The sequence below is a fragment of the Cinclus cinclus genome, chromosome 13, assembly GCF_963662255.1.
Source record: "Cinclus cinclus chromosome 13, bCinCin1.1, whole genome shotgun sequence".
Lineage (NCBI taxonomy): Eukaryota > Metazoa > Chordata > Aves > Passeriformes > Cinclidae > Cinclus > Cinclus cinclus.
Window position 1 is genome coordinate 6,451,169 of NC_085058.1, and position 26,835 is coordinate 6,478,003.

At 39.7% G+C, this 26,835-nt stretch overlaps 1 protein-coding gene across 1 annotated transcript in view; it reads right to left on the bottom strand.

The window, feature by feature from the left end:
• The window catches only part of KLF13 (KLF transcription factor 13), a 33,359-nt gene extending 6,996 nt beyond the window's left edge, over positions 1–26,363 (bottom strand). Inside the window, exon 1 of the mRNA XM_062501194.1 lies at positions 25,434–26,363. Within this exon, the coding sequence (XP_062357178.1) occupies positions 25,434–25,974 (541 nt within the window). The 5' untranslated portion in view covers positions 25,975–26,363. The remainder of the gene's footprint in view (positions 1–25,433) is intronic.
• Positions 26,364–26,835: the final 472 nt, after the last annotated feature.

Consider the following 26,835-nt stretch of genomic DNA (forward strand, 5'->3'; position numbering starts at 1 on the left):
GTCCCTGATGTTTCCTTGATTATTTAGGAGAAAGACCAAGGCTTGCTAAAACCAATTGTTCTTAAGCACATTTGGTGGATTCCATTACACCTACAACTACAATGCATGATGCAGTGGTTGCATTTGTGCAGTACACACAGATATTGGTGTATGGAGAACTAAGGACTGGAATAAGGCAGCAAAGATAAACAGAACAGTGGCTTCCCCTGACATAAAGCTTAAAAAACTCAGGGTTCCACAAATGTATAAAAGAATAAAACCACAGCCAACTGTATTTAAAGGATATAGTCTTGTTGCTTAAAATAACCCATTAAAATCCATTCAATGTCCTCCTTAGCCTTATTCTGCCTTCAGTCAGGGACTCAACTCTCCATCTGCTGCTAGAGACAGGAAACAAATGTATTTTGTCTGTTTGTCATATATCCAGTCATGTGTTCTTAGATATGTTCCTGCCTGTGGTGGGACAGCCCTGTTTTATGACCATATTCACTGGTCTTGTCCCTGTGTTTTGGTCATCCTACAGATACACATCTAACAGGACTTTAGAACCCTGGGGAAGAAGGGCAGTGAGGTATGGTCTGAGGGGTAGATCTAGGCTGCAGAATCAGAGTTCCTCACCCTGAGCTATGGCGTCAGTTTTTGCTAAGACAATGGCCTTTGGGGTTTTCTATTGCCTGTGTTAACGTCTCTGTTTATTTGCATTACAAATGGTATCAGCAAACGTTCTCCACTTGAAGAACTGTCCCATTAAAAGAGTGCCTTCAGAGAAGGAAGGCAAAAGTTTTCATGTAATGTTTTGCATCTGCTGTTGACACCACCGTGAATCACAAGCAAAATGGTACCTTCTGTTCCAATCAGTTTAATGGCACCACCTGCTCCTGTCCATGATTCTAGCATTTGGGAGCTAGCAATAGGCACAACATTCCAGCTACTAAAGGGAGTGGTGGTTCTGAAGCAGGATTGTGTAAGATCACTGTTATCCAGCACTATCAGGTGACCAAGGCATTGCACAACTTATCTCCCCTTCCCCTCCCTGCAGGAAGGTCTGGATGAGAACATTCAGGTTCTCATTCTGTCTGATTTGATGTTGATGGTGGTGAGGATTTGGATGCTGAGCCAAAAAAAATGTGCTATTTCTTCCACTATATTTCTACCATCCCTGTCCTTCTCCTTCCTAGGGACTATTTTCCCTCTCAGTCCTCTCTAGTCTTGATTTTGTATCCTCTTGGTACTTTTAGCTTCTTGGCCAAGTGATTTTCCACTGACAGCTGGCATCACTCTAGTAGTGGTAACAGCTCTTTAGGGTACTTCCCAGCTTTGTTGAGGTTTAGCAACTCCTTTTCAGAGAAAAACTGTATTGTGAGGAAATGCTGGATGCCTTGTGTGAAGATACAAGAGTCATTATTGTTCATAAAAAATTAGTACACAGTCTGGAACAAAGTTGCTGGGGGTGTTAATTAAGGCAAGACCCAGCTGCTGCTCCAAAACCACACATGGAAATTCAGTCTGTCATCATTCTCATCTCTCAAACAGAAGGGATGTGGTATTCTGTGCAGGTAAGTTATATAAATGTCCTTTTGCCAGCAGTAAAGCAATCAACAGAATGAGAGATTATATTAATTGATTGCCTAATCTCATGAGGGAAAAGCAGCCACAGTATAACATTCCTGCATAAGCAGTAGCCCATGGACATATACTCAACAGAGATTTTTCAACATTTAAATGGCTGTAACATGACACAATAAGGGTTCTTTCAGGCAATGTTGAAGTCAGAATTTTACCTTTATACACAGAGTGAATAATTTGATCTTATAGACAATTGTAGAAATGCTTTCAAGTATCTTAGATATGGCAGGAAATGCATCAAGCATGTTAATATGTATACTGAGAGTCATAATGCTGTGCCTTGGCAGCAGCAGTATCTTTGTGCATTATGAGCCTTACTAACAGGTCTCCAAGAGTCCTAAGTTTCCAAAAGACAAAGATGCTTGAAAATAAATTAATCGAAATACAACTCTGTCTTCTTTATTTTTGGAGAGGCAGGCAAGAGATGCCTTTAAAAGGTAAGGAATACTGTAAATTATTTTTTCACAATTTTAAATAGGTTTGGATACCCATGTTCCAAATCCTACTAAATGGTAACCTTTCTAGCTCCTTTGCCAGGACACATGACAGCTACTTTGTGTTTAAGTTACACAAACTGATGGAAAAACATCACATTTGAGAATTAGATTCACCTGATCTCAATTGAAAATTACACAAGCAAGAACTTTTTTGGCTTTTTCCTCAACTCCATCCAGTCAAAAAAAAAAAACAACAAAAAAAAACCCCAACAGGTAGTGTAAAGCCACATTAAGAAACTTGCAGTGCTCACATGTGAAAGTACATGAGCTTTGCAGGTGCACCAAGTTCTGCACTCCTTTCAGGGCCACAGGCCTTGCTGTTCATATTGTCTGGCAGAGCAGCCTGCCAAAGGGAAACCAGAGTTGCCTGGGCTATAGTAACAGCATGAAAAATTGCAGCTCTCTTGTCTCTTGTTGGAAAGGGTTCAGAAGCAACTAGAGCCAGCCTGTTCTTACAATATTACATAAAGATCCTCTGTATTATTCTGTATTTTTCAATCATTATATAGTGAGGCAACTGTATGTAGTTACGGCAAACAAAACCTACAGAGATGGTGGCACCAGATCTGATGTCTACTGGGCTTGACTTGTACAATCCTTTTAGTGCACATACAGTGTTAAGGACTCTTTTCCTATACAGTGAGCATCCTGTACAGACCCTGGAGTAATCTGCTTCCTGCTGCACCAATTCATCTGTCTGATACCCAGCATCTGAATATCAATTTAAAAAAGATAGCAAGTACTGCATAGGCCTAAGCATACTTTGAAAATAACCTACTAATGACTGAAATGCCCAAACAGTTTCAGACAATTGTGACCTGAACCGTTTTCTGATTTAAAATTCAAAGATTAGGCAATTGTATGTGAAGAATTTGAAGTGTCATATCTACTGCCCTACAGATTAGAGCATTATCAGGTCAAACCACATACTGGAGGCTATTTTTTTTCAATTTAACTCATGTAATAGCTCTGCACATTATGTTGGCATCTTCAAGCACATGTCAAGGCCATGCAGCAACAAAGAAATTTGTACCCTGGGAATTCCATGAGTATCTGCAAAATCAGAAACAGTAAACCAGAAACAATTTTCTGTGATCTTTAATCTGTTCTGCTGCTTCCCAGAACAGAGTTGAATGTTGTTATAAAAACAGACTAGAAGCCTGAACATGCTGCTGTATGCTATTCTTGTATTTCTACATTTTCATATACATAATTAAGAGTATATTTGGAAACACAGATCAGCAGGCTGGGTGGGGAGGATGAGGGGCAGACAGTTAAACAGAGATGTGACTGAAGAGGCCTTCCTCCAGGAGAGGAAATGCTATCTTGGGAAAAAAGCATTCAGCCAAGCAGACTATGTTCCTTGAGACTGGGCTGTTAATAAAAAAAAAAAAAAAAAAGGAAAGGTCATCCTTCAATTGTACTGATTTGTATTTATGGCTATTTTAATTTCTTTTATTCTCTTGTTTGTGAAAAAGCTCTTTTGCATAGTCAAACAGCAAATCCATAATCTCAGTGCAAGAGAGAATAAGGCTCTGATGTTAGGCAAATGGTGGCTTCTTTATCAAGTATTTAAAAAGGGATCAAAAATTTCCAATGCCTCACAATTTCAAATTCCTATAAAATGAAACCACTTAGTTTTAAATTAATGATTTTGGGGGTGGTATTTCATAACCAAATAAGCCAAATGCAATAGTTTGGTATTTATTTTTCTTCTACTTTTGTGTCTGTCCAACTTCTTTGAAGTATCTCAGCCACATTCACACACAACTAACAGAGGCAGCAAATTCAGCAGTATTAAGCTTCACTATTTCTATGAAAATGAAGATGTTTTAGTAATGTTCTCAGTGAAAAGCAAAGTTATAGGGTGAATTAGATTGTCACTGGACACTGGAAATTCAGTGTGGGAGTGTGATATGAATGTCCAAATCCAAGAAAAGCTCTAGTTAGAGTTCCCATGTCCCTAGGACACACAGCAATAGCAGCTAGGTTGCATTAGGACCTGCAGACAGAAGCATGCAAAGTCCTGCTAATTCCATTATCTGTCATGTGACTTTTTAGGAACTGGAGTTCTCAGAATTCCAGCAGGCACAAACCCAGGCATCTACAAAGTTCATTCACTTTAAAGTGTGCATGTCTTCATGTTGACCTTAACAAATCCAGTCACTTAATTTATACATTACTGGATCTTATGTTTCCTGTGTGCATCCAGTAGTAGTAGGAAACTACTATTGAGCAGGAGTGCAACAGCTACCATCATTGAAATCCATCGTTTATTTTCTGTACTTTAACGTTTTCATTGAGTTATTTAGACATGTATGGATGTTTCTTGTAAGGGGAATTTCCAAGTGGCAAGTTTATATTTGAAGTCAATGTGTGTTACTGTTTGCAGTGGAAGTGTTTGTATTACTCCATCTGGGAGCACAGATTACACCCTGTGATTTATCTGTTACAACCACAGTAACTAAAACAACTCAAATAGCAAATGACGAGCACACATGGTCAGATACTATAATGATAACAGCTACAATGCCAGAGAAATATTAGTGAAAAATTCCTATCCTAGCCTTAACCACAGACAGGTCTGTCTGAGAACCAAAATAGCTCATTTGGTATGTTCCATGCAGATATCTGGTCCTCTTAAAAAATTAACATTCACTTTCATCAAAATGGAAACAAAATGTTTTTTAAAGCAGATTTCATTCTATCAGTTACATTCATGGCTTTTATTTCAAACTTGTTCATTAATGTCTTAAAAACACCATTTATAATAATTTTAACCACTTAACTGTATTTTTATCAGCCACATTTGCTTCACTTTTGTCAAAGCAGAATCATTCCAGTGTATTCTATCCTTTTTCTCCCCCCAGGATCCTCCATCACAAAATCTTTCTATTGTCTAAAATATGCATTCCATGGCTTTACTGAATCTCTTTTCAAACAGGGATGCCCAAGCAGGACTGCTCCAAGTATCTATAGCTTAGCATTTTTAAAATATCTATGTTTTTCACCTTGCATTTTTGCACAGTGAATTAAAAATCTGAAATTTGAACCTGCTAGCTTTACCAACTCATTTTCTGCCTGCCATTTTACTTCCTGATTTACTCCCATTTAGTGCTTGCTTCATCTCTGCTGCTCACCACTGTGTGTACAGTAAATTAAGCTCTGTGTCCCACTCCCAGCCGAAACCTAGATCCAGACCATTTCACACAAACAGCAAGTAGCTAGAAATTATGTTGCAGGATCTGGAAAATAAATCTTACAGCAAATTAGCTTTAAAGCGAAATGGCCACAAATCTGATAAAAAGAAATATTGCTATATCCGTTGCTAAGGTTTTGAATGGAAAAGGGAAATAAAGGCTAGAACTATATGGATAACTTTTTTCCTGCTCAACTGAAAAATTTAAAAATCCCATTGAGTTGCAGAAGAATTTTGCAAACAAAGAAACCCATAGTAATTTTATTTTTAGTTGACTAAAATGTTTTAGTTCTTTTGGATGGATTTTTGTAACACTATTTAAATTCCTTTAGCTTTGGGGACAGTTTTCAAGACAATGAGGATGTTAATCTGAAATTAATTAATAAAACATACTAACATAATTTTTTTCTGAAATTAAAAAAAGTCAGTCTAAACAATTTGCTGACTACTTGTCAGTGAAAAACTGTTCACCATAAAATTTGTTCCCATAGTTCTTGCTAGTAAAAAAATACAGTTTTTTAAATATTCTTCATTAACATTTCTTGGCAGATTTCTATCCATGAAGATGAAATGCTTGACATTTTTATCAAGTGTCTAACTGGACGTCTGATCTTTGAAGGGAATGATTTCATTTGTGCACTCAACTCCATTAAATTCCCTGTAAGCACAAGGGAATTCCAAAGACAGCCAAGGGTATGGACCATGAAAGTTTATCCTCCACTTCACAGAGAAATCTTAGAATAGATTTTAGCTCTACGCTGCAAATGAGAATATGCCCTGTGGCATTGCAGTATGACCCAAAACGCCTTGGGTGATTTCCTACAGCACGTTAAGTACAAGAAACATTTTCCAGAGTTATGCTGAGCTGCTTTCACTTCCTTGTATTTTTGTCCTCCAGAGTAATTTTGCAAACTGGTGGTAAAGTGGTGCAGCTTTCAAAATGCTGTGTCTGTTTGAGTTCTCCCTTCAAACAGCACAAAGATGCACTAAAGTGCCACACCCTGCCAGGACAAAGAAACAAAGCTCATGCTAGAAAGACCAAGCATATTTTCCAAACATGTATTTTTATGAAATTCCCTGCACTGATACAGCATAATTCCATAGATTTATAGTGAATTTTGCTTGGTTTTCTTCTCTCTAGTTATGTTCACACTGTTGCTCCTCTCTGCTAGAGAGTACTTCAAAACACAGGTAATCCTGTTGAGCAATTGAGAAATTAAATTCTTTCCCATCAACTGGAGGTCATAAAAAAAACATTAAAATCCCTTCAGGATTTCCAGTTTGAAATTCACATCTGTAGACCTAAGCACTGAGCTGCTATTTGTTTTACTGCACCCCTGTTCTAAGACACAGAATGCTTGTCAAAGCCAATATTAGGCTTTCTCCTGTGCAGTTTGTCACTTCCTGGTTTCAGAAGAGTTCCTGCTTTACCTCTTCCTTACAAAATCCCTCCCTGTCTTGTGTGTTCCTTTCTTTTGAAACTACAAAAAATCAGCTGTGCTAGGCCAGGGCTTTGTGAAGCTCTGAAGTCAATTATAAAGACTACATCAAAACACAGCTGGGATGGGTGGGTGGGGGTGTGGGTGTGTTAAATATGTTAAAGAGTTTTTCTCTTGAATCACAACCAGAGAAAAAAATCACCAAGGTGAGTGAGTTTAGCATTCCAGATTCCTTCCTTTTATTATGGGACCTAGATATATGGACAAAAATATTTGAAATCATCCTCTCTAGAAGTAACTGGAATATTTAAAGCTATTTCAGCAAAGAAGCTGAATTAGCTGAATAACACGTTGAACCAACAGCATTTCCATAACTTTCCAAATAATTAATTAACCTGGTCATCCACTCACCACTGAGGTATGAATGTGGGCATTTGATAACTTGATTTGATACATCAGAAGAATCCAGTGGAATAGAAAAGCCAGCAGAAAGGAAACTCTGAAAGTGAAGGCTGAGGAAAGGGGGGTGAGGGAACAGAAACATGTAATGTCTAAAACACTCCTATGACTTAGGGATTCTTCATCACTTTTTTAAGCAAGGGTCACAATTAGTAGCAAAATGATGGGAGTTCATTTAGCAAAAGGTGATGAGGGCATCTTTGGTTTTGGTCTCTTTCCCAGCTTTCCATCACAAAACTCCTACGAGCCACAACAAAGAAGAAAAGAATCAATATTCTTGTTGGTATCTAAAGCACTAAATGTAGCAAAACAGCTCAAAATCCTTAGCAAGGTGTTTCTGGGGGACTTGGGATTGATTATATGCAAACGTATTAAGAGCAGGCCCTCTTGGATGTAAACTTGCTCATTGATACTCTGGGTGTTCAGGTTAGACATGTGAGGTAAGGAGGAGATGCACACATATGTCTTCTCTTCACAGAAGTATCATGAGTAGGAAGGATGTTCCCCACATCTCACAGGGCACGTAGTTTTCCTTCATGGCTAGAAAAAACTTTGCTGCAGCAACTGCATTACTGCTGTATCTTCCAGGAGGCCTTGTCAGAGTCTGCCTAAACAGTATTTCCTTGAGCCTTTTCTGTCATATTTGCTGTGTTTTTGCTATGTGACTGTACTGAGAACATGGATACTTTAAATGCATTACCAGTAGAGTAGTACTACCACTTCCAGTTAGTCTGTAAGGCTGCGAGCAATCAAAACTCTAGCCATCTCCTACAAAGGCAGGAATCCATCATCCAGCAAAAAGGTAATTTGCACAATTGTATGAGATGGTGTTTACAATGAATAAAATTTCAAAAATAAGGTATTAATCTCCTTATAGTCCTATATGGATTTGTCATTGTTACCTAATGCTCTTTGTGGATTCTGTTTTAACTCTGAAACCCAAAGTTCACTATTTCACTCTCTTTATCCAAAGTTTTGACACATTACCAAAATGGAGACCTCTCATCTAAGAAGAGGGAGGCATCTGAGCCATTAGGATACCCATGAGGCTGGAAATGTACCTAACTAGCAGGACAATTTCCATATCTAAGTGAGTGCAGACTGGAATGGACCCTGTCTGCCCCACAGGAATAACTCCTATCAATAGTGCTTCCATTAAGTGCAATGCCTTTTTTAAAATGGACTTTGGCCACATCCAATTATAAATGCAGAAATTTTTAACTTCTTGCTTGAATATATGGGTAAATAAAGCTCTTATACTGAACACCAATGATAAGCCAAACTTAAAAAATGAAAAGTAACTGCCTCAGTGACAGAGAGTTTATGTTCTAAAATAATGCAAACTAAATGTTGGGCTTTCTATCAAAAGTGACGTACCGGCAATCGCTGCATAAAATTTCTGTTCACTAAGCCTGAAACTCTTACTGGGTCTCCTTATCTCCGAGGCATTAAATCCTAGACCACTGCTCAGCAAACAGTTGAAATCCACTAATTTAAAAGAACAGCAACTTCCACTTGATTTTCTCTCTCCTGTGGCTTATTCCAAGAATGGAGATCAATAGCTGACCCTTTGACTTTACACTTAAATGCCAGATAATTAAATTGTATTATGCTGAAACGATGAAGTGATGAATTCTGGGGAGAAGAAGATGTATCTTAGCTATGTGTCATTTGCAAACCACACTGAAGTATGACACTCAGCAAAGAAGGGAGCTCTGAAGTTTAGTATAGCAGTGCTCTAATTACTGTATTTCACTAATATTTTTCTACTCAGGTCTATGAATGTAATAAAGAAGGATGATTATTTAAACATCTACTGTGATTAGAAAATAAAAAAAAACACTGTAAAAAAGCCTGTAAGCACATCTAGGTATTGCTGAATGACAAAACTAAACGATGGTAATTTTTTTTTCCATTGGTCAATTACACTTTTAAATAAATATACTTGAAAAGAATACCAGGGTTGAAAATCCAAAAAATCTATGTGCTAATCAGCAAATCTGACCTATTGCATCACCCCAGTAAAGGAATTTCAGCCTAGAGTACTTGCCTTGAGCCAAAAATTTGTTGTTTAAGGGACTTTCTTCATTCTTTTCATACAAAGACTGTGGCTTCAACATAGGTTTGGCCTCTTAAAACAGACTAATATTGATGAAGGTATGTGGGATTTTGTTCTTTTTTTGCCCTGTTGATGAGCCAATTCAAACATTTTAAAGTGACAAGGGACTAGAGGAGGGCTCTCCAAATGCACATAATAATAAGCACAGTTTTTATTGATTTATTTATTTACTTATTCAGCTACAAGATGATTTCAGCTGCACCATTCACCCTATGTTAGAGCAAACAAAGTGATTAATGACAATGCTATGCGGACAGCAACTGAAGCCAAGAAAACAAACTCCCCAGACTCGATTCTTTCTCCTCCAGGAGGGAAACATATCTTTCTGAGAGCAAAAACAACAGATCCAAATGTATATACAGGAAGGTGCAGTTAAGGTACCAAGAGAAGCACGAAGTTTCCATTACAGACTCCTGTCTGGATCCTTCCTGTGCTACCTCAGAATTGCTCAGTCTGTTACCCAGCCCACTCTGCAAACCCAGACCAGCTCCAGATCAGACATCAGTCTGTTAGCAGCTCCATGGCAGCTCTAGAGTATGACACTCCTTGGCATACTTGGACACTCCTTCTTCAGCCCACTCTTTACAGTGGACAAAAATATAACATTCTCACTATAGGACACTTGTGCCTCTCCTTCCAGTCTGGGAATTTCTCTATATGAAGCCTAGAATTATGTGCCAACAGAGCTCACAAGCTCTCAAGCCATTCATTCTCAGTGGTGTGGTCACTGCATAGTGAAATTGTATAGGCAGCAGAATTAACCAATAGGTACTCGTAAGTCAAATGGCAGGAACCAAAAATGGCACACAGTGACTTCTTAATGTCATAATGTCATAACTTTTTTCACAAGATTCTTTTGCAAACACGTCTCCATGGATAAAAAATTTGAACCTGAAGATGCTTGTATTGCAAGAATGCTTGAAATCAAACTGAAGCTTCATAAACCATCCCTGTCTGTACAGTGACCACAGGAATGACCTCTGCAGTGGCTTAGACTGCTTTCAATGAAAGTCTACCTCACAAATTTTTAGTTGTGATGGCTTTCAAAAAATTTTGCATGGTAATGTTCATGCTTTCTGGTTAGACAATGGAAATATTTTAAGAGGGAGGGCAATTAAATAGGTTATAACTCATTATATTAATCTGGTGTGAACTGTGGGTGAATTCATGCTAAAATTGGGAAACTTTGGCTCCATGAGCTCTGCCCAGCAGTTGTATGAAGTGCTGCAAAGAAGGAATCATATGACCTCATGAATCAGTCTTTTCTCTGTTGTCATATCAATGATTTTTTTATTATTCTATTCTACTAAAAACAGGGCAATGCTTGTAAAAGCAAATCTTACCAAATTAATGAAAGGTTGTCCTGCTATGCAAAATAACAGACTAAAGGATTATTCATCTAATCTGAGACCTGCACTTTATTTATCTGAGTTCTGGAAGATGTTGAATGTCATTTGCCTCCAACTGAAGTGCACATACTTTGGCACGAATAGACCTTGTGGGTAAGTTATGACATTTCATGTGCACAGCAGCTCCCAGGATCTGGGGACAGGATGAGATTTCATTTTGCTAGAAGCCAAGCAAACAGAAGTTAGTGAAGTTGTCTTTGTCTGTAATTGTGAAATGTCTCCTTGTGAACTTTTGAACTGCTCAATCAACAACATCACAGTAACACAGCATGCCTGAAACATGGGGCTCCAGCATTTATTAGCACAGCTAAAGCTGTAAAGCTAAGTGAAAAATCTGATACTGAGAGTTTATTGCAACTGTATGGAAGAGAGAGGGAGTGGGTTTTCCTGTTATTTTATTCTCATTCTGGGTGGATTGTTTGCCAGAGAGCAAGGTGGTGTTGAAATAGTTTATGAGCAGCATCTGCCAATGGCTATATTGAGCATCCAGCTTCAAGCAACAGGCAGCTCTGGAAAGTCGTTTTATGGGCTGATAATCAAACACTAAATCTGTTGCTGGACACAAGGCAGCTACCATTCAAGGCAGCAGCATAAAACTATTGCGTGCACACCAAAATCTTCTGCCCAGATTGTTAAACCACCCTCTCTGTTTAAACCAGGCTTCAGGTTTTTTGTATACGGTAGAGGAATTAGATTCTATTGTAACAGTTGTAATGTTCTAAACTGCCCACTTTTGAAACAGATCAACTTTTTAGAAAATACTATTTACAGTTAAACATTCAACTCTTGCAAGTCTCATTTATATGTCTTTTTTTGTCAATACCTTTCCTGTTTATTTTGCATCTCCTTGTAACCTCCTTCTACCACAGCTCTATGAAAAGGAAAAAAAGGCACCAGTTACCTGCTCCTTTCCAGTTTCAGCCTTTTTCAGTCTTTTTTTAATGTGTTAATACTTTAAACTACAAATGTTTTAAGTACATGCCCATCCAGGCCTCATTCTCATAGCAAATCAGAAAATAAGTAAGAGAAGGTTTTCAACACTTCTCTCATTAACACCCAGGGTGTGACACAGCCTAAGTGCAGCTCAGCTTGGTTTAGAGGACAGCACCAGTGCAGTGTCTGAGGGAGCTGGCCCCACCAGCCGTGCCTGATGTGTGGGGTCACGGTGTAGGACAGAGGCCATGGCCAGTGCTGGAATTGAATGAATGGAGCATTTGCTGGATTGTGGAAGATCTGAGTCACGAGCCAATTATCTAAGTGTGGCTCTGGATGTGAAACATGACTGAAAAGCTGAGGTCTTACGTAGTACACAGACATATTTCAAAGACAGCTTTGTTAAGGGGATCTTGAGATATATAACATACATAATTCAAAAAGAGAGAGGTGTTTTCAAAAAACTATCTTACCATGGACTCACAGAAAGAAATCAACTGGATTCCCTTTTTCATGAGGGAATACTACTTTCACTACTTTTCTATCTCAAAGTAGTATTGAAAGAAACATCTATACTATTTTAAAATTTACTAAAATATACATCATGGCCCCTTTAGCAGCTCTGTCTTCCCTGGCCTGCTGCATCCATGTCTTCATTGCTTGCCTTTACAGATCACTCTGTAAATTGTTAAAACTCTGTTAAACCCAGTTCCATCTCAATGCAGAATATGGTTTATACATATGAATCATGCCAGAAGGGCTGCCCAGCAACCACCATTTTCTCTGTTAAGTATTTAAAAACCTTAGTCACGCGTAAACCATTTCACCTCGTGAAAAATCAATTATTCTTTATCAGAGATTCTTAATTCTATGGGTCCAAATATGTCAGGTAAAAATTCAGTAGCTGTAAATGTAGACAAGCTGTAGTAGAAAGATCCCTATTACTTCCCAAAACATAAATTCCTAGTGCCTCCAGCACATTTATTGCTGCTCTTCTACTTGCTTGATTAAGTGTGTAGATCTATTATTTAACAAATCTGCTCTTCTGGGTCAGGAGAGGAAATCCACTGGCCTTTCTGTATTTTTGAGGTAGAGCACATGTTCCCTGTGTTTACAGGAAATCAGTTGACCACACTTAACATGCCTGACACACAGGGGCTAATGAAATACACTAAAATACAGGATCTTATTATGGCCAAATTTTTTCAGGAAAATATTCCTGGGATAGGGAAGTTCTACAAAATATAATAGGAATTGCACCATTACTATGAAATTCTAAAAGATATCAGTGTCACATAAGTCTTCAGGCTAGCTCCAAAACCCTATGCACTGGATATAATCTTTACTTTGAGAAAGATCACTGAAGTTCCCTGCTGTTCTTATTTCCACTTGGACTATTGCTCAATCCAGTCCTAAATCTAAGAACCACAAAATTATTTTAACCTGATTTCCTGTCCATATTCCTAGCTCCTGCTGAGCACAGCTCTGGCAACTGTGGATCTTGGGTTGAGATTCGGGAATTGCAATATGCAGAACTGCAAGGTTCATAAATTTGAGCAATCAGAGGTTCTGTTACAACAGACAGTGAGTAAACCCAAAGGAAACAGGAACTGCAGCTTCATGAGCTGTGGTGCTGTATCCTGACTTAGCTTTGAGGGACCGAGATGATACAATTATTGCTGTTGCAGCTTGACAGGGCCAAATGGGACAGCTTATTATTCCTCCCAAAAGATGTGATGCACAAAGTACTTTGAATTTGATTTTCAGCCAATTGGTTTGAACTTGTTTCTACTTTCTTTTCAAAATTAGTTTTTACAGCTCAATTTTAGAATTTGTGAATAACGGTCAAATAAGATAAAAACTTAAGTCTTAGAAAAAAGGATTCATCATTACACTGCACAAAAACAGGTACGTGTTTAGCAATTTTTCAGAAGAGAAATACCTCAGCACTGTAAAGTTGTGCACACCATGCTGTCTGCATGCTCATCAAGCTGTGTTTTACAATCAGAAGAGTCAAGCACAAGACTGGCCTAGGAACTCAGGACTATTTTAATATTTTTTAAAAATTAGATACTAAAAAATCTAAAGGTGGTCTGATTTCCAAGAGAGAAACAGCTGTGCAGTGAAAGCTACTCTAGTTCTTACTGTGTTTGTCTGTGAAACCACAACAAATGTACTCAAGTGAAAAACGTGCCAGCACAGTCACTTCTTCATAAAGGGAATACCACAGACCTTACATTGCACAAATGAGAATACAAATGGTAGAGCCTCCTTAGAACTATTTGAGTGAAGAAACAGTTATGTGATAATTTGGATTTCTTTGCAAATGAGACTGGAACTCAGTTCCTCCACGGCATTCAAAGAAGGAAAACTATCAAGCACACTAATCACATCAGCTTCTTGTCTTTCTGTAGAGAAGTTCATCTAAACATCTAAGAAAGCAATTTTCATGCCAACACCAGAAAGATGTAGCTTATACTGAATGAGTCTGAGTCTCTTGCAAACAACAGCGGTCATATCCAACTGATAGTGTATGTGTGTAATTTTCCCAAGGATACTCTACACACAGAACTAGAGTTGGCTCCTGGAAAGAAGCTTTAAGCAAATGTTTCCACAGAAGTTCAGCAGAGGTACGGAATGTTTTTCCAAACTAATTAGTCTATACTTCACCTGCAAATGCTAACCTTGGAGCACAAACTGATGACATAATCTCAGAAAGTATAGCTGCTTTTTCAAGAATTCATTACAAAAGCAAAGCACCAGCCAGATAACATTCTCTCAGAACATTTTTGTAACTAATTATATTCCTGTTGACAAAAAAAGCTTTTAGTAATTTTTTCCTGAAAGACAAAAATTAATGTAGTGATTTGTACAATCAAGGGGGAGTAGTCTATTGCATGTAGAAATTAAATTTCATTTCTGTAAACACCAGTTCTGTAAGAACACCAGTCAGGATTCTTTTTTTCACTGAGAGGTTTGGTGTTAGAACGAGAGGCGGGAAGTACACAAATCCTTATGAATCTATTAAAAATAGTGAAAGGGAGAGCTAGGACTTTTTCATGTTAGAGTCCTAAACCCTCAAGGAATTAACAGCAGCCTACTAAACAATCTCATTTGAAATTATAGGGAAGAGAAAAGGAAGTATCAAGAAAACAACATAAGTTTAAAATAGCATATTATCACAGAGGTGATTTTGTTTTGATAAGGTCAGTGATATTGTTGTCTCCAGAGGCCATACTGCTCAGAAAAAGTACATTCAGAAATGCAGAGAAAACAGACAAGTTTACATGACTTTTCATTAGTAAGCAGTGTTAGCAAAAAGTCTCTAAAATGTGTAGCCCTTCACCATGTAGGGTGAGACTCATACCCTTTTGCTATGAGTCGGATGAGAGTTTATGCTTGGAGAGGAAAGCTGTATTTGCTTAGTCCACACTGCTTACTGGAAACATCAGCCAATTCCAAATACTGCAGCAGAGTAAGAAGCAGAATCACAAAATGTTCTGTTCTTTTTGTTGTCTTTTTTTTTTTTTTTTTTTTTTTTTTTTTAAAGAACACCCCTTTGGGGACTGACTGAAACTTTTCTTAGAAGATACTGGTCCTGAACATCTGTACTTTCACAAGCAGTGTTTAAAAGCTGTTTCTCATTACAGTTTGTCTCTGCAGTATATAGTTTGAGCTTTGTAAATTATTACTTTTATTTATAAGGTATCTGACAGTCATGTTCCTAAACAGATTTCATCTGCACGTCCCAGTTACAGAAGTGTGGGACAAGGTTCATGGTAAAACATTTGTGCCAACTGTTGAACAATATTTGCTTATGTCAATGAGCACAGCAAAGATAACATTGTAATCTGCCTGACCACTTCATCCTCTGAAAGCGACCAATGCCACTCATTAATTAAAATGGCTACCCAGAAGTTCCACTGCAAAATTTGCACTCCAAGCTCCAACAGATGCTGGCTTAAATCACGTCTGATTTGCTGAGGTGGTGCCCTTAATGATATTATCCTGCAGACTGAAAGGAGATGCCAACACAACAAAACTCACTCAAGCTGAAGGAAAATGTGGAAAAATGGTGTAAATCTTTCAGCATGCCAACTACCTCGATCTCGTGTCATAGCTGAACTCGTTTGCAGATGACATGTTCAGAAAGCTGTGGAGTACCAGAATGAACGATGAGTAATACTGTGTTCCCACAAGTTTCAGCTATGCTCCTCTTAAGGTTACTGTTCCAGACCCCTCACAAACTCTGGCAGTCGTTTGAAAACTTACCTTAGCAACAGTGTAAGGGATTCTGCAGCACAGGTAAGAACTGGAGGTTTTGGGCAGAGGGAAAATTCTCCCTCCAGGTTCCACTGTTTGAGCAGTGTTGAGTTAATCTACCAGGTTGCAACAGCCCTAATCCCCTTTCAAAGTCTCAGCAGCACACAGAGGAGCAGCAGAATCAGAGTCAGGGTTCACAAAAAAAAGTGATATTTAACTGTGAAAACCCACTTTCATTGTATTATCAATGCAATGCTATATATATGCATATTATATTTGCAGGTGGTGGGTTAGAAAGAGGTTTCTTTCCAAATGAAACACAGGATTCTGTGCTTTAAAAACTCCATGTGTACTTATTAGGGACACTGAGAGGATTTTTTCTTAAAGACAAGAGGTAGGTGATTAGCTAGAGACAGTCTTACCTCATACCATACAGCTTGAAGTAAAACTGATTCTATTAAATTTACACCTAGCATCTACTAAAATTAGCAATCAGTAATTATAATTACTTTGTACCATGACCAAATTCTACTTCTTCTCTGCCATTTGAAAAAAAAAAAAAAAAGAAAGCTATTTGATACATTTCTTATAGGCGTATTTATGCAACTAACACTGTGTAGGGGCACCTATAAATTCCAAAGCATTAGCGTTTCTGGTTGCTCATATATATTTGCTCATACATTTCTATTTAAGCTAGAATTTGGTTCCAAAGGTTGCCAAATTCTTAAATGCTGTTTAAATGCCAAATGCTTAAATTTCTGTTGAGAAATTCCTAAATGCTAGTGAGAAGTCCGTAGTTTTCAGTGATGAAAGCTGGGGGAAATAGGTGTAAATGTGGTACATCTTTGCACAAAGGGGAAAAATGTGTCAGTGAGAATCCTGTCTGCAAGTAATCCTTTGGGGTATATAAGAAATTCAGTTTAGGTCATGTGAGGAGAATTTAGAAGACATATTTACAAACACGTCCTGGATTTATTACACAGTAAGGCTAAACATTCAATTGGCACTGCTTGTATAGACATATTACAGCAAATGAAAGTTTCCTTTGACTTTGAGGGGCTTTCAGTGCTCTTACAAAAGAGTTTCACATGTGTAAGAAACCTGCATACAATTCACATAGGGCTTGGAAAATATATCAAACACCAGAACAATCAAAAACTGCCACGGCCCTCATGTATTAATGCTCAACTGCAGTCCTTCTGCTGGCATTTAAAAGAGATTGCAAATTAAAATTCAGTAAGCCCCTACATACAAATAACAAAAATTAGTTTGTGGTTCTGTGAGGTTTGAGCAGCATCTCTCTTCTATTTGTTACAGCAGAATAAGGCCTAAACTACTAGATTATGAAGGTAGGAAAGCACTATATTCAACTGGAAGGCAAGAATGTGAAGTCCCAGTCTAGTATGTAAGTTTCATTTATTTATCCTGAAACTGCAAAATAAATATTTCCCTGATCTATTGGCAAACAGCTCATAATTTCACCAAAAAATTTGCAGGAAACATTTGAAAATGTACTAATCCTTCTCAGCTGTCTCCATTCTAAGTTCCTCTAGTGGAAATACTGACAGCTGTTTACTTTAAAAAGCTCAATACATCCCTTCTGGCTGCTGTACCTCACCTGATCTGCTCTGGAAGAGTTAGCATTTCTGCTGCTCTCCTTTACCAGCTTTAAAAGCTGCTATTGAAGGTAGTAAGGACATAACCAGCATGCCCATTCTGCTTGAGTATTTACTGTCAAGGGATACTCTAGCAGGCTGCAGGACCAAGGCAGATGGAAAGATGTGAAACATGCAGCAGCAACACTGTTCTTTCATGTGACTTTTTCAAGGTTGTCTATTCCAAAAACTCATATAACTTATAACCAAATAATAGAGAGTGGTCTGGTAGAAATATAGTATGCAATAAATCTAAGATAGCCTATTGATCCATTGACAGCAACATCAGCAGATACTCAGTCACCAGTATTTTGCCTGTATTTCCTAAGAGCACTACAAAAGGACTGTAAGTGATTACGGCAAATCTTTTCCTTGCACTAGAGGTCATTTCAGGATATGCTTACTTTAATACCATTTGACTTGTGCCAAGTTCTTGGTTAGTAAATGCTTTTTATGTTAAGGCTGCAAAAAAGCTTCTGAGGTCGTTTTTCTACAAGTAACCACAACGGTGGCACTCTGAACTTTTAATTTTTTTTTTCTTTTATATTAAGTGGAGGCCCTGTAAAGTCTGCTGAATCTGCAAGACCTGAAAAATACAGGATATGTGTGTCTGACTTCAGTGCCTGCACTTAAATAACCCACATTGTCTAACTATTGTTAAACCGAATACAGCAAGATAATGATCTCACTGCCCATGCAAATCTACCTCATAAAAGCCAAGTGGGTAACAAAGGGGAAAAAGTATACCTATAGAAATTCTACAGAAAGGACCCTTCAAAAGTTGTCCTGCATTTGAACAGCAGAGTATTTTTTTGGCACTGTCAGCACCGACTTCCAGACAGCTGATCCAAGATTGGAAGGGGGTGGGGGGAAGTTGGAACATGCTTAACTTAAAAAACAGAACTAGAAACCACATGTTCAATATAAACAAGTTCCAGGTTTCTGCTCTTGGACATGCCATAACCATGTTCAGCCAGACAATAACACAACGGAACAGTTGTGTTTTAAATGGTTAAAAGTGCCTTCCTTTCAGATGGAATCCAATTGTGAGTTTGTTTCATAAGGAATTCCAGTTTAGCAAGAGGTTTGTTTATGCAAAACTTCTATCACATACACTTTCCAGTGTCTTGCAGAGAAATGCTACTGCAGCAAAGTCTTCTGCAGATCATTCTGAACACTCCTGTCCATAGGGCCGTGACCAATTTCTACTACTAACACAGCAATCAATTGCAACTGTCCATTCATTAAAAAACCTCGCTTGCCAGTTTACTCCCAGCTATTTGTAAGACCTAGGTCTTGCCACTGAGAAGGAAGTGCTACTACCAGTGTCTAGAATGAGGAAAGCAACTGGAGGGTCATCCATCTTCACTAGTTCCAACAATAATAGCTTTCATTACACTAGACCTAAGTCCCACTTCCATGCTAAAAGAAAAGTGGTTTGTGGAAAGAGAAATATGTGATATTTCTGATTTTTTATTAGACACATAGTTGTAACAATAATAAATACAGTTTTACTTTAAATGCCTTTGAGCTACAATACCTAAATTCTGTTGGTAACAGAAACTTCATTTCTGTGTCTTCTGCATGATTAATATCTCCACAAAGACTGGGGTGAAAAATGGGGAGAAAGGAAATAAAGGGAAGCTTTTCACAGAGAAACATGTAAAGCCATTAGAAGAGGTAGCTCCCCATAACAGCTAATATTAATCAAGTGTTTGGTAAATACAGATGTCATCCAACTGGATTCTCCATGCACCTAATTTAGCCCTAACCCCTTTGCAGCTGAATTAACTGAATCTTATTATTCAGTCTTGAAGCAGTCACGTAGAAGGCACGAGCAGGAGAAGTTCTACTTTTCTTCCTGACTTAGCTCCTTTTGAAACATTTTAAAATTTGCTTACTCTTTAAGAAGTTTATGCCCTGTGTTTATTTCAAAGATTTTAACATTAAGAAACCTAGAGAATATATATATATTTTGTTATCTTCAATGAACACAGATTGTTTGATCCAGGCTTAAAATCAATACTTTTAAATCAGAACTTCAGTCCTGAGAATTGCTTTGTAGGGTAAGGACTCAGGCAGGTTTTGAGGGAAGTCATTCAATGTTTTCTACTTACTTTTGTTTATGTGTTGAAACTTTCTTAGAGGAAGTAAGAAAGGAGTTGCAGAGGTCTTTCAGAAGAAACACAAACAGTGCTTTGAAAATCTGCATTGTTTTTAAAAATATAGGCTTATTAAAAGAGTTAATATTACCAGCTTTCAGAAAAAAGTAGCAGGCTGCTGAAGTTCTTAACACTGAGAAAGAAGTCTGATGCCTTAGGCTTGAAAGACAACTGTCTCATGAAGCTGGTATTTGAATCTGTCCAGAAACCACCATTTGGGCCCATCCCAGAAAAAAAAAAAAAAAAAAATTAGAGAAAACGTTTTGATGCACTCAGCAAAGTAAGGAGGTGGAAGGCACTTAAGGGATACAACAGCCTAGCGGTACCTTGCAGCTCTTGGATAACCTGGGTGTATGCTAATGAGACTGAAGGAAGCACACAGAGCCTACGAGTTGTTTCTAACTTTTAACACAAGAAATCAAACCCAGGAGGCCCAACATGCAGACGGACAAATTCATTTAGTCTGTCCTTTTGCCTCTGGGAAATCTGTGTTGGGAAAAGGCCGTTTCAATTTCCTCTGGCATCCTGTTCAGAGGCAGTGCAGCTCCCTGTAAATCCTGTATGCAAAGCAACCAAACTGGCAGCTCAGGAGGATGGACTGAAGCACCAGCACTACTCATTTCATCCTGCTGTACGCAAAAGCTGTCTGCAGTCCTGCTTTGCACTCCTCTTGAGTGGCACAGAAGGCCCTAGATTGGGTTTCTTCTCTTCTAATCTTTTCCTGCAAAGCCCTGGGTCTCCACAAACACTGACCACCTGCTACACACATGCACATATATGCCTTCAAGACTCACTGTGTGCCTAGAGACAAGCGAAAAAAACCTCAGCCAGGTCTAGTCCATGGGTTTTCATTTAACTAGTTATGTTTCTGGTAATTGACAGGTGCTAAAGTGGAAGATAAGGTTTTTTTCCATGATAGAAAAACTTGCTTCTTACATTGGTTAGTAGGTTTCTAGACACATGGATAGCATCTTGATTCAGAACTTAATGGAAGCTGTGCTTTACTGTTTTGTTTTGAATTAAGATCGTGTAAGCAAATCAGACTTACTAGAACTGAAAGTGAAATCCAAACCCCTATTTAAAAGGGATTATTTGTACTTTATATAAAGGCCTTTTTACCAGCCTGAACACAGGCCTTATACTACTCCTGTTTGTCCAGCCTAATTGTTATGCTCTTGTCATACTTGTCACAGTGAGGTCTGATTGCTTTATTCTCAGATTGTTTCCAAATACCAATTGCATAATTAAATTCTCCAGCCTCACATATACCAGCTACAAAGAAATAAGAGAAATTTTATCTAGTGAAACAAGGTATAACAATTGATGGGCAAAAAGGGTACACAAGCTAAAAAAAGAGCCCTTTTTTTAATACACATTCATTATGTTGTCCTCAAATATATGATTATAGAGATTTAATGTAAAGAAATGGAAATGAGTTGGTCTTTTCTACCTATTTCATTTCCGCCAATGAATAAAGGTTTGACTAAAAAGAGCAACAGATGCCAAATAATATATCCTCTACAACTTCAAAGTTAAGCAGGCAGAACACATAGCTGCCCAAGCTCACTCTGCCAGCTAGAGATCGAAAAAGGTCTTGACCACTTTCTCTTGGATGAGTCCTAACCTGACATGTATGAGCAAGGATAATATAATTAGGCATTTTCTTCTTCCTGTGCTTCAACAGCCACATAGAGCTGGTTTAGCAACAGTACAGAGGAGCTACTGTAAGCCACATTACCCCCAAGTTGGTTTTGCTGCAAGACTAAGACTCCAGGCTGAAACTGGTGCCCACTTCTCCCTAGCTTCTGTGAATTTGTGCAGACTCATTTAATTCTGATGGCTGACTGAAAAGCTGCTTCTGGGACATGATGTGCTGCTTAGTGCTTAGAACTAGTATGTTTAGAAGGACAGTTCAGTGGAGTTAAATTAAGACTTATTTTGTGCTTTCTCTGCATTCACTATGGTGATGGTGTGCTAATGGTAATGGCTAAAAGCTTGAAAGGTCACAATGATTTGGTGGGGACCTGAAATACATAGGATTCTTGCGATCCCTGCTCAAAATCCCATCAGTTTTTCTCTACATATAAATATGTGATATAATGCAGTAAGTTGGGACTCTCTACAGCCTCTCAGAACACAGTGGTCCCCAACAAGGCTCTATAAGACTGTAGTCTGTAGACTGCTCTGTACTGTCTCCTTTCTACCACTGGTGCACCAAGAGACTGACTGGCTTGCAGTAACTCCAGAAAATGTCCAGACCTTTGTGCTGAAAATCTGTTTAGATGAAGAGGAACTCTGTCACATGAATTATTTATCTGATTTTTTGCAAGTCATTTGTGTTCAGAAATTTTCTCAGTGGAGAGGATTTTTAAAATCAGTGCATCAGTGAAACCTTTTTTATCAGCGGGGTCAGTATAGCTTAGGACAAATGGAAGTGCTGTCTCTGTGGACCACAACAGAGCTTTTGAGATCCACAGGAGCCTTAGTGAAAAAGTATTTGGACCTGACAAGTACCCACTGACACTAAATATAACCTTCTGGTAAACACTGAGACTTCAAGGGCTTTGTGGCTGATGATCATATTGAACTCCAGGACATTCAGTGAGAGACTACAGTGGAAAACATAAACATGGAAAGAAACACAGGGGGATGGGAACTTTGAAAGCTGGTGGAGAGAACAGAGTAAATTTTCATGAAAAAGCTTTTTTGCCTGGTTCAAGGATTTTCAGTGTAATAAGGGGGAAGTATTCGTAAGGCTGAACAGGTTAACCAGCAGTGTACCAAAAAAGCACACAAGAAACTGGATTGCTCCAGCACATTTTATCCTAATAGGAGTACAAAAAAATCACTGTACACTGAGTAAAGGACAAAAACCAGATGCTTTTAGCATCTCCATCTTGGTTCTTCTGCTTTAAGTAGGAAAGTTAGCATCCTCTGCACTATGGTTTTTATTTTATGCATTTAAGCTCTGATATCTGGCTATAACTATCAGAAGGATTTCACACAGAGCACCAAACAGCTGGAGAATAGGATGAGCTCTCAGTCCCTATCAATGTGGGCTGGATTTGATGCAATAGTACTTGGAAGGCTCTGTATCTCTTCAACATACGCTCAAGGATCTGGTCTATTTTCCTCAAACCATGAAGAGCAAAGCATTTACTTTCTCAGCACAGTAGCAGATGGGGACAAGCAAGTTTCTAAAGCAGACCATAAACTGTTCTTTTCAAGTATCTCTTGCATGGTCATCAGTTATCTTCTAGCCTGCAGTGCTGTTCTCAGCCCTAAATGCCAGCTCATCTTGTAAAACAGCCCATGGAAGGAGTTCCGTTCCATAGCAGAAGTTTGGACTGCTCTTAGCAAACAGGTTTGGGACCTACTTGGACAGCTGTTTAAAGCTGCTTCCACCTGTACCTGGGGTACTTCCACCTCTGCTCTGTGAGGTGGATAGCCATCATGCTATCTATCTGACAGCTGGGCAGACTGATGTGTTACTTAAGTAGTTCAGGATCACTAGAAAGCAGAGAAGACCCGAAGCCCTCGTTCTAAAGCAGTAAATCACCATGACATGTTTTGTAAGAACAAACATTTACCAGTCCTGGAAGTAATAACTTTTTCTGTTAGCTTAACTCTTATTGCCTTACAGACTTTCTTCAAGGCTGTCATAATTTCTTTTAAAGCTAGAAAAAATTTCAAACACCTTAGAAAAAATTATGCAAGGAGAGTAAGAGGCATTTAAGCCTGTTTAAAACTCAATCCAGAGACAGACCTGTTGCCAGTGAGGAGGGAAACTTGGCAGCTTTGCTTAAAGCTTCCCACACAGACACTGGAGACGAAAGAAAACAAATAAGCTGTAGTCCCCGAGGGTACTGCCACTCCCTGGGCAAAAACAGTCCCTTCTCTGCTTTTCTTTTAGCTCTCAGACACACACGTGCTTAGTGCCATTAGCTACGGCAATAACCAATTGAGCCCTACAGTCCTGGAAAAAACACAGGAAATGAAGAGTTAAAAAAAAAAAAAGTTAAAAGAGGAAAAAAAAAAAAGATAACTTGGAGGCGAGCCAGCGTCCCCGAATGACTCCGGTCTGCCGGCAGCCTGGAGCGACACTCCCCGCCGGCCCTGCCCTCCCTCCTCTCCCCGCAGGGTAGGAGGCATGCCAAGCCCTCCTCTCTTTATCGGGGCTGGAGTTCCCCTTCTTGGTCTCTGGTTGGTTTGGAACCCAGAAACGTTGCTAAATTTATCATTCACTTTCAGGACAATGGCAAATGCCAGCAATAAGAATGCAAAAGAACTGAAAATTAGTGGAGACAATTCCCTGCAATCCAAGTGGAAACACCTTTTCTGTGTAACTCCCAAGGCAGCAAAAAGCAGTTACACAGTGCAAAGCAGGACAGACTGCCTGGAGTGCCAGGAACACGCTGTTCCTTTGGCTGTATGCTACAGGGAATTGTCCATCCATATGCTCAGATCTGATGGGGCTTTCTTCTCTCCCACAGAGAGCAAAGCATGCCATCAAATTAGAATGCCTCTTACTTGATCTCAGGAAGGCAACAGGAAAAGCTGAAGGCACACTCAAAGTAGGGCCAGCATGGGTGAGGCTGACACCTCAGAGCTAAAACTGCTCAACAGTTACATCATGTTTAGCATGTTAGATCTGAGGATCTCTTTATTACTGCTCTGTTTAAGAGAACTGACCATACATTTTAGTAAACAAATTTTCCATCTGAAATTACTCAGTGGAATATATTGCACAAGTCTGCTCTTGTCGGTGTGGTGCCTTCAGCAGAGATTGGTCTCAATTTTTGGTGTCCTCTGTCTCACTGGACGTCATCCTGTTTCCCAGCACCAGGCAGAGGCATGAGGTGTGGCAAGTCATGGGGCCTATTTCAAGATGGCCTTCCTAATACTTTCAGTGCAACTTTCTCAACGGCTTGCAAGACTTCCACTTTTTCTGTGGGTGTGTCTTACAAATTACAGTAGCAACAAAAAAGTGTTCAGCCTTCACCAAGAAGTAAGCATTGAACACTGATGAGTACAAGTTACTGGTTGCATTCAAATGTTTTTATTTCCTTTTGAATTCGGTTCTACCCAGCTGCCAAAAGCATTTTAGACACTGCCCATATCCCCCTCTCCTCACTCATGGTGTCTCCTTGTGACTCGTGTTCAGCCTGGCATCTACCTTCTGCTTACTCTAACATTCACAAAGTGTCTGCTGAAGAAAGAAACAGATACACAGCCATGTAGGTGCCTCTAGAACATTTAATTTTAAAATATCAAGAGTATCAATACTTGCATGGGAAGTGATAAGTTGGTATAAAGAGAGGGAGTGGAGCATGGAGTAGGAAAAACTGGGAGGTAAGAAGTACTGGTAAGGGAAGTAGAAGACACACAACAAGAAGGCCAGCAGCTAAAAATTACAGCTTGGTACAATCTACACAGATGACCCGCATGCCGTTCCCTGTGACATTAATAAAAAAGGGCAACATTGGCTTTGAATCTATGCCCAGTAAGGGTTTATTCCCAGAGGGTATTTTTTTTTGCTGTTGTTTTTGGTTTTCCCGAGCTTGAGTTCCGAGAGGTGAAACCATAACAGTGGCCAAATAAAAGTTTGGTTTTGCTTTTCGTTTTAATTACCAAGCTGTAACAAATAAATCTCTGGCTGGATTGTAACTAACCTGTATGGGTCCTTAGATGAGCTTTAAGATGGGAAGATTTGCCATAAACTTTTTCACACCCCACATAGTGGCATTTGTGCTTTTTCTGGGGTGATCCAGGGTCAGTCCAGCTTCTTATGCGTTTGTTCTTTTGTCTGGGGCTTGGCTCAGTTACTGCAGCCAGGCTAGTAGGTGTGGCTGCTCTTTCTCCTCCACGCTTACCAGCTGAAGACAGACTTTCTTCCCCAAACTCCTTAGGAGCAATAGAAATGTGTATTTGTTCTGTTATATCAAGCGTCTCTGTTTTTTCCGTCCTTAGAGCAGGTGAGTTTGGGACATGCTGGTTCAGATCTGCTAAAATGCTAGCTACCACAAGTAATGATGATCCATTGTCTTTCCCGATTTCTCTGACTTCCCGTCTATCTTCTCCATTGGATGAAGGAAGTATTGCTGCATCAGGTTGGGGATCAGGCTCCCCTTTGGGACTATGGATAACAGCACGACTTGACATAGAAACAAGGCACTCTGCTGCAAAATGATCCACACATGCTGCTGTTGCCATTTTTCATAAGTTTTAAAAGAAATCCAAACAGACGAAGACAAAAAATAGAAAAAAACAAACCCAACACAACAGCGCTCTTTCCCTTTTTAAAAAGATTACACAAGCAGACTTTTCCGGCCCTTATTTTTTAGGATCGGTATGTAGGAGTAAAGGCTGATTTAGCAGCCATCAAACCCACACTTTGTTCGTGACGATCACACCCAGCTTGTCACTAAATCGGAAAAGCGCTGGCGGTCCAACGGAAGAGAAAAAGAACAGCAGATAGATCCTGGCACTGGCAGCTTGTTGCTCGGAGTACGGATTAACGCCGTTTTCTCAAAAAGGCAACGAGCTGGCGATGCGGTCTCGCAGCCCTCCCATGGCGCTGTGACAGCGGACCCGGCGCTCCCCGTTATCGCTGCCCGGAGCCGCCCGGACCCCGCGGGGCGTGGCTTGGGGGAAACATCTGGGCGTGACGTCAGCGCGGGGCCGCAGCCCGCGCCGGCAGGTGGGCGGCGCGCGCGGGGGGCAGCGCCCGCCGGCAGGAGGAGGCGCGCGATTGGCCGGCGGCGCGCGCGGCCGGCACCCTCCGCCCCCGCCGCGACCGCAGCGCGCAGGGCGGCGCGGGCGGACCCCTCCGCCGGCCCCGGGCGCGGCCGGGGAGCTGCCGGGCCTTTCGCCCCCTCCCCTGCACCCTCTGACGGACGTGAGCGATTCGGTAACATCGGCGTTAGAGCTGCACTGCAAGAGACAATTTAACGGGCGCTGAACTGTTACAAGATGAAAATGTCGTGAAGTTGGAACTTGAAGAAGTGACAGGAAGGAGCGAGGCTGGCGCGGTTTGGTCCGCAGCTACACAGACGGAGCTCGGGTGTGGATTTT